Source organism: Chiloscyllium plagiosum, chromosome 26 (assembly GCF_004010195.1).
Source record: "Chiloscyllium plagiosum isolate BGI_BamShark_2017 chromosome 26, ASM401019v2, whole genome shotgun sequence".
NCBI lineage: Eukaryota > Metazoa > Chordata > Chondrichthyes > Orectolobiformes > Hemiscylliidae > Chiloscyllium > Chiloscyllium plagiosum.
In genome coordinates this window covers 39,910,457-39,919,282 of record NC_057735.1, presented here as the reverse complement: position 1 = coordinate 39,919,282, position 8,826 = coordinate 39,910,457, and the positions used below count along the sequence as shown (strand labels likewise).

General features: G+C 37.6%; 1 protein-coding gene across 4 annotated transcripts in view; it reads right to left on the bottom strand.

Annotated features, from left to right (window-relative positions):
- Positions 1–2,265: 2,265 nt before the first annotated feature.
- LOC122563274 (bcl-2 homologous antagonist/killer-like) overlaps positions 2,266–8,826 on the bottom strand; it is a 60,804-nt gene continuing 54,243 nt past the window's right edge. For all 4 annotated transcript variants that reach the window (XM_043716961.1, XM_043716959.1, XM_043716957.1 and 1 more), the window contains exon 6: positions 2,266–7,917. In XM_043716961.1, the coding sequence (XP_043572896.1) occupies positions 7,813–7,917 (105 nt within the window). In that variant the 3' untranslated portion in view covers positions 2,266–7,812. The remainder of the gene's footprint in view (positions 7,918–8,826) is intronic.

Sequence of the window (8,826 nt, the reverse complement as noted above, 5' to 3'; positions counted from 1 at the left end):
ACTTGGCTTGTATACCCTTGAGTTTAGAAGGCTGAGAAGGGATCTGATTATTAAAGGATTGGACACTCTGGAGGCAGGAAACATGTTTCCGCTGATGGGTGAGTGCTGAACCAGAGGACACAGCTTAAAAATACGGGGTAGATCATTTAGGACAGAGATGAGGAGAAACTTGTTCACCCAGAGAGTGGTGGCTGTGTGGGATGCTCTGCCCCAGAGGGCAGTGGAGGCCCAGTCTCTGGATTCATTTAAGAAAGAGTTGGATAGAGCTCTCAAAGATAGTGGAATCAAGGGTTGTGGAGATAAGGCAGGAACAGGATACTGATTAGGAATGATCAGCCATGATCACATTGAATGGCGGTGCAGGCTCAAAGGGCTGAATGGCCTACTCCTACATCTATTGTCTAGGTACATCCACACACTGAATCAGAAAATTGTCTTGTACACACTTAACAAATTCTTCTCCATCTCAACCCTTAACACTATTACTTTCTTACGGGAGCAGTGATTTATTGTACCCACTATATTCAGACCCTATAATCTGGATCACTCATGAGGTTATTGATCTATTCTTGTTCCTCATTTGGAAGTACTGCAATGCACACATTACATTTGATATCCACTACAGCTTCCTGAAGTTATAATGGTCATCCACCCAAACAGTTGCACTTCATAAATAGAACAAGGCCTGAAAGCTGGGATATTTTTTAAATAGGGAAGGTGGAGGATTTACCTTGTACATTTATCACTCTTCACGATTATATATAGACAAAAAACCCTTAAAACTCTTACTTATAATGCCTTTTTGAGCTGCATTGCACACTGGTATTACTTTAGCAGGACTAGAAAATTCAAAGCTTAAAACATTAGAGAAGTCTAGCCAGTTAATCATACCTTCAGAAAACTGATCAATAAGATGCAAAGCTTTAAGGGACGTGTGCGAAAACAAGAATTTTTTTTAAAAATCAATTTTTATATGGGAGGTTTTATTGTGAAATCAAAAATGCCACAAATTATTTTGGAAACCCAAACTCATTATCTCTGTACAAAAATCACATACTACAGATGCTGGAAATCTGAAACAATAAAGAAAATTAGACAAGTTCAACATCTGTGGACAAATTAAGTGAAGTCCATTAAATCAGAACTGAACAGGTCAACCAAATGGAAATGTTTCAGTGTGTAACCTGTTCAGTTTTCCCTCGATTTCCTGATATGGAGAAAATAGGATGCAGGTAATGACTCAGCTGGGTCTCCACAGGAATTAGAAATCAGAAATTAACATTAGTCCCTGGTAAAGGTCAGGATCAAGCTCTGCATAGTCAATTTAAAAATTGTGGGCAATACCAAAATATCCTCCCGGCAGATACCTGACATGTTCAACTGTCTAACTTTCCACACCCCAGCTCCAGAAAAGAAAAAGTGGTCTGCAAATTTACTCCAATGTTTTAGATGTTAAACTCTGACAAGTGCAAGAATCTAATTTTAGATGTTCATTGCTCCAGCCGCCCATAGTCCCATTTATGAAAAATGCCATGAAACTGGGATTAATAAATTAGCATGAGATGGCAAAGTGACCAGATAACTTTCATCACAAAACTTCTAAACCATGATGAATCATCAGGAGACTAAGGAATAAAATCACAATTTACTGTCGCGTACTTATGAAAATACAGTATGATGTGTACAAGTTATCACAATTCAGTGCCATTTTAATTGCAAAAATTATAAAAATTGAAATAAAGTTCGGACAAAATTCATCTTTTGTTCCCTTCATGGCTCCTAGGTTTATAGTATCTACAGGATGCCGCCCCTAAAGCTGCCTGAGGTCACCAAAGCAAGGATTTCAGGACCGAACCCACCATGCAGCCAATGCTGAAGCCACTGCGTCACTGCACAGCCTGGACCCACGAAGGCATCAATACTGAAGCTGCCATAGCCACAAGGAACCAACTGAAACCACAATACTGCCACTCCTGAAACCGCTGCCAGGAGAAACTAACCAGACCCACTGACAATGACGCCTTCGATAAAGACATGGGCTGCTATGGCTATCCTCATCCGCCATGCTGCTGCCACATGCCCTCGCAACAGCCTTCCGTCGCTGCAGAAAAGGTGAACTTTGATACAACACAGAAATGAAGAAACAAAACAAGAAAGGAAAAAAAAGGAATGACACCAATGGCATTTATGATTATGCCTTAATGGACTGGTGCATCTTTCTAATTTTATGCTCAATGTCACACACAGAAAACAACCTAATTTTTTAAAATACAAAATACATAACCTTTATTGTATCTTAATACAAACTTCAGATTATGTGGTTCACCAAAAAACAATTCTGTAAGGAGGCTTCTTATTAGTCAGTCAAGATGTTACATTGTATGATGCATTCATTTTGAAGTCAATTAACCATAAATGTATTTCTCAGTGTAAATACTTCATTAAGGGCTGTTAGAAACAGTAGAAATTACAAGTGGTCCAAGGCAACGGTAGAAAACGCGAACAGCCTGTATTGTTTTCAATTTGACAGAATAACCGCAAAAGTCACAAAAGAAATAAAGAAGTGGGAGTGGGGGGGGGGGGGGGGGGGGGGCCCGCGCGTTGGGTGGGAGAAAGAGGAGAATTCAGCAGTGTGTCCGTGCATCAACCAGACTAAACAGTCTCTTCAGGGAAGGATTACACAACAATGCACTTTCCAATTTTTTGTTCCTATTTTGTCATTTTTGATTGTTGTAGATTTTCATGCAACTCTGCTTCATCTATTGCTTAGCCCTGGTACAGATAGAGTTTGGGGTGCAAGATGACATTCCGAGTGCAGGTCTTCACAGAAATTACATGTTAGCACCAATTGTCTTATGACTATATGGAAATTTTTCAAGTTCAAAAAAAACACAGCACTGTTGCAGATGCATGGCTTTATTTCCTGCACAAATATACAACTGCCACTTGCTTCTTTCTTCTCCAACACAAAGCAACAAGGAATGAGTAAAAAAAGCATCACAGTTGTTCAGTTTTAATTCACATTAGATTAAGAGAACATCCTCATGCAACATCACATGCATTCTTAAGTTTAAAAGGGATATTTTAAGGAAATTTCAAAAGTTGCTAGCTACTCAAAGGTTGCAAGTAACCTTTAGTAAGAAAAATACATCGGTTAGTTCACTTTTACTCATATTAGACCAGCAGAACGTAAAGTATAAAAAAAGCTAGAGTTTTTCACAACAATACAACGTAATATTAGTGCTACATACAAATAATGCATTATATTGTGGCATACCATGATACTAACTGTAACTGTGCAAAATGAAGGCAGGTGTTTTCAGAAAAACTGAAATAATACACCTTTCTGGCTCATTACAAGAGCCGCCCACGATTGTCACTTTGGTCAATATTTCTACTGGGCCAGCAATACAATATAATCTATACCTACAGAAGCAAAATAAGGATTGAAGTAAATCTGCTTCTTTAACCTTCTAACAAATATGTAGGGGGAGAAACATCTTATCCAAAAAACATTAAGCCAAATGCAATAGCTTCATGTTTTTCCTAAATGATTATTTCTATTTGAATCTTTTGGTCCTGCCCAAAAACCACCACAGCAGAAATATTATGTGTAAATTAATTTGCACTTTTTTTCCAGCTGAGGAAGGGGAAGATTGTCCAAACAGCCACTGTGCAATGCAAGTTGAGGAACATTGAAAATAATCAGATTTAAATTGTACTACATTAATGGAAACATTTCATGAAGAGAACCAAAAAGAAACAAGATAAAAATAAATTTAGATGGCCGTTATCATCACATTTTTAAATGATGCCTTTGTACACCAGACAGAAGCTTGGAGCAAGTTTCCAGCATATTTTACTGCTAGGGATCAGTGTTTATGCAGTCCTAAAAGGAAAAACTACACTTAGCACAATTAAACTGGTAAATCAAAGATTTCCAGTTGGTTCCAAGCCCTCCAGAAAAGAACAAGGTCTCAGAAAAGCTGATGCCATTCCCTTTGTCAGCCTACAAAGGGATCTAATTTTAATCCAGTGAACCTAATGAGTATTTTTTTAAAAACAAGTCCCCTGAAAAACTATTATAATTTAATGGAAAACCACATTTCATAATTCTTGTTAAAACCTAGGTTTTTGATCGGGATCACCCTACATAAAGCAAGCCTGTCTGTATGTCAAAGTCAATTACAGTTGTTATTTATCGCAAGTCACAAAGTCTTTGAGAGAAGAACGTGGCATTGCAATTGGTGCTTATGTTTTAGACAAAAAAAATTCAAGCCTAGATCATTCATGAAAACAACAGAAATATGTATCACATTTTTAAAGAGCCAATAATCTGAAATTTTAATATTAGAGGCAACATTTCAAGCTGTTACCTTTAGCTAGATGGTCCCACTATAAAACTTTACACCTTGCTTCATGAGTTTTGATTAAAATCTTTTGAAATCTGTTCAAAGTCATTCACATCACATACAACAGAGTGGGATCTGAGACAGACATTAAGCAATTTTGGAATATTATGCTTTACAGGCATTAGCAAGCTATTTGACAGTTATGGGAAATGGGTGGAACTAGAAGTGGATCTACAGTCTGCCTAAGTTCAAGCTGGATCTGCCCAGGCATATGAATGCAGCTGATCAATTCTCAAACCAAAAGACACAGTATCAGATGGCAATATCTTTGTTACTGGCTTGCCAGAGATCAGTTAGTTCAGCACATTAATGGGACCCAAGGCTTTCTAGTGTAGTCCAGCCAATGTTGAAATCCACTGAGCAGGTCAGTAAAACAGAGTGCTCAGCTATAATATAGACTACCTCTGTTGGAATCACACTGCAATAAATGCCTAACGTATGTTTTGTTTAACATCAAAATTCAGTAAACTGAAATATTCAGCTACATTAATTTATTAGGAAATCAGAAAAGTCACAGTTTACCTGATCATTTAACACCATAAGATTGTCTGTGTAATGTCTTTCTTTTTCACTCTGGAAACATTAGATTTTGAATGGAATTTAAAACTCTATAGTACTGAAATTTATAGCCAAGGAAACACTCCATGACCAAACAAAAATAACCAGAACTTTGTCCAGGTAAAGAACTAGCATTCCTGAAAAGCTAAGTTTGACATTCTGTTTCAAAAGATGCCTCATAATTGGTAAAAATGTATTTTCCAATTTTTCTCTACAAGATTATGCGAACTATTTATTCAGTTGTTACAAAAATGAGTCCATAAACATTAATGTGCGAGATGAGAGGCAGAGAGAATATTTACATGATGGGTAAGGGTTAAACATTATACCAAATTAATCTAGCACAGACCAACAGGCTACAAAAGGAACTCTGGACCTCTAGTCTCCACAGTTTTGTGGCACATCAGAAGACACTTAATTATTAAGGTAATTCAAGGAGCTAAAAAGACCTCACTTCCTCCCAATAGGGCAAATGTGGAGGCTACTACTTCAAGTATAAATTGAGAAACCAAATGTTACCGACTGGTTTTATGACAATCGACAGCATGGCTATTAAAACAGAGGCATCACTGCTTAATCATTAGTAAACAGATCTTTTAAAAAAGTACCCCAAGAGAACAGCAAAATTTCTGGTGTCAGCAGCTAATGTCACAGCTTTCAAAGATGCCACAGATATAACTGGAGCTATGTCAGAGGTCACAGTTGCTACTTGGAGCATGATGAAAAATTAGATTAAATATAAGAATCAAATAGTTTTGGAGAAATAGATTTTCAATCAATTGAAATGATTTCTTGATAGATAACAGTAAGTGCCTTATATCAGGGAAATTCCATTTCTTTGTCGTCTTGGTTGTTCAAACAGTACTCCACATCTATAGGCTTGGATTATATATAGTGTTTTGATCAAAGCAGCCATAAACCTTGCCATGTACACAGTGTTCAAACAGAGACAACTACACTAGAATACACAGCTGCTGGTATGAGGTTTCAAATGATTTATTTTAATAAAAAACATTCTAGGAACTAAAGGAGTGCAACATGCTATTACATGTTACTATTCCACAACAGGAAAATTTGGAGAGATCAAATACTAGTTCCAAGATTAAGCTATAGATTGCTCTTTCTCGATTACCCACGAAGATCATCCTTCAAGTGAAACAAATTTGTCAGAATAAACCTGCATTTTGAAAATGCAGGATTACTCACAACATTGAGAATGTAAAAAAAAACTCTATAACACAGCTCAGACCTAAGCTGCATATAAACTAATGCAAAATCTAACCAAATTCTAAACTTAGTAAGTAACTTCCAGGATCAGAAACACTTTGGAACTATTATTGAACAGGTTGCTGAGTTTCCAACAGATATTGTCAAGTAGATTTTCAAAATTAATTTCCAATCTTTAATTTTGAAAGCTGATTATTATTGAAATTAATCTAAACTTTATTCATATCATTTACCTCATTTTAACTTTCAATTTCTGAGCACTTCAGCCCAGATCATTTTTATCCCTTGGAGTTCTCTGTTCCAAATTTTGTTTTCTCAGTCCTATATCTAATTATAATATAGTTTTTGTTCCTTGGTACAGCTTCATCCACACCACAAACTATGAACATTTCAATCTGCATTCTGCTATGCTACTTTTCTCCCCTCCTGTCAGCCCAAAATGAAAGCTGCCTTCCCTTTGCAACTGTGCTTTTTATTTGATAAGCTCCTAATGATAAAGTGTAAGACCACAAGGACTATTCAAATGTTAGTAATGAAAATTGTTGCAATATCAACTGTTCAAAGCCCACAGGTTATAGTTCTCCCTTTACATTATAATATCTTAAATCAAAGTCTCAAATCTGCATAAAAACATATCATGCAGAGGTACTTACTAAAAAAAAACTTAGAATTTATCTTAGCAACCCCTGGCCCCCAGATTTCATACACACAGCCTTTAAGGTCACAGACTTTAATCTCAGCAGCACCATTCATCAGTCTTCAGACATTCAGACTGTTATTACTCCTGAAATACTATGCAATTTCAAACCATATTACACATACCTAATTCATAACAGACATTGCTGGAGGCACACAATTCTGATGCCAGAGACACCTGTACATACAATTCTACGAAAGACAAAGACTTCTAAGTTTAGCAACAGCTGCATTCTTAGTCATTTTTGAAAGCTGAATTTGATTTCTGCTGTGTACACTATGGATTGTCTCCTCAAGTGCAACAATTCATGTACAGTACAGGAGTCATACAAAAAGTGCATCAGTGAGAAGTATTTTGGAAAGGATAGTATGTAAGTGCTCTTAGTGAGAGCCCCAAAGATCATCTTCAAGTGTTAAGCAAGGAACAATCCGTTCTGCTAAAAAACAAACTCTTCATGCATACAAAAAAAAACGAATGGAGTAATTTGCCTTTGAATTGCTAAATAACGGCTAAAATTTCCATTCATCACATTTTTCAATCTTTAAACAATTGTAATACACCATTTATTGGTCATAGTTTGTGTCTCAGCATCCAATGCTGTTCCTACAGGAACAAGATTCAGAAGAGGAGATGAAAACCAGGGTAGTTTGCCAGCATGGCCTTAAAGCAAGTTACAAATTTACAACGTGGAGGAGTGTGGCTGAACTTAAAACTGTCCTGCACAAAATCAGTCTGAGAATCAATATCCTTTCATAATGAATTTGGCAATTTGATAGCAGTTGAGTTTTCTGGTTAAGTATCTCCCATTCATTATCAGTAGCAAAGTCTTCACAATTACGTAGACGTAAACTGCTGCTAAAAGAATCTCTATTTTTTACAGTCCAGGGCTAGAGGCCTGCTCCAGCGAATATCCTCCTACTAAGATTTGTAAAACTTGTGGACCACAAATACACCAATCAAAACTATAGCCAGAATCCCAAGCATCCATTTGATATAGATATTATCCAATTCCAGAGCTGCAACCTGTTGAAAGAAAAGAATATACATTAAATAGATAGCCTTTTACAGAATTTGTACTGATGTTTTTTTAAATAGAGGCAGGAGACGAGATAGTATAGAATAAGTTTCCATAACACCACAAAAGACAACTTAGAGCTGTAGTTCTGTTCGCCGAGCTGGAAGTTTTTGTTGCAAACGTTTCGTCCCCTGTCTAGGTGACATCCTCAGTGCTTGGGAGCCTCCTGTGAAGCGCTTCTGTGGTGTTTCCTCCAGCATTTATAGTGGCCTGTCCCTGCCGCTTCTGGTTGTCAGTATCAGCTGTCCGCTGTAGTGGCCGGTATATTGGGTCCAGGTCGATGTGTTTGTTAATGGAGTTTGTGGATGAATGCCATGCTTCTAGGAATTCCCTGGCTGTTCTTTGTTTGGCTTGCCCTATAATGGTGGTGTTGTCCCAGTCAAATTCATGTTGCTTGTCGTCTGCGTGTGCGGCTACTAGGGATAGCTGGTCATGTCGTTTTGTGGCTAGTTGATGTTCGTGGATGCAGATCGTTAGCTGTCTTCCTGTTTGTCGCATCGTGGATGCAGATCGTTAGCTGTCTTCCTGTTTGTCGCATATCGTGTTTTGTGCAGTCCTTGCATGGGATTTTGTACACTACGTTAGTTTTGCTCATGCTGGGTATCGGGTCCTTCGTTCTGGTGAGTTGTTGTCTGAGTGTGGCTGTTGGTTTGTGTGCTGTTATAAGTCCTAGTGGTCGCAGTAGTCTGGCTGTCATTTCAGAGATGTTCTTGATGTATGGTAATGTGGCTAGTCCTTTGGGTTGCGGCATGTCCTCGTTCCGTTGTCTTTCCCTTAGGCATCTGTTGATGAAATTGCGTGGATATCAGTTTTTGGCGAATACCTTGTATAGGTGTTCCTCTTTCTATTTTTGCAGT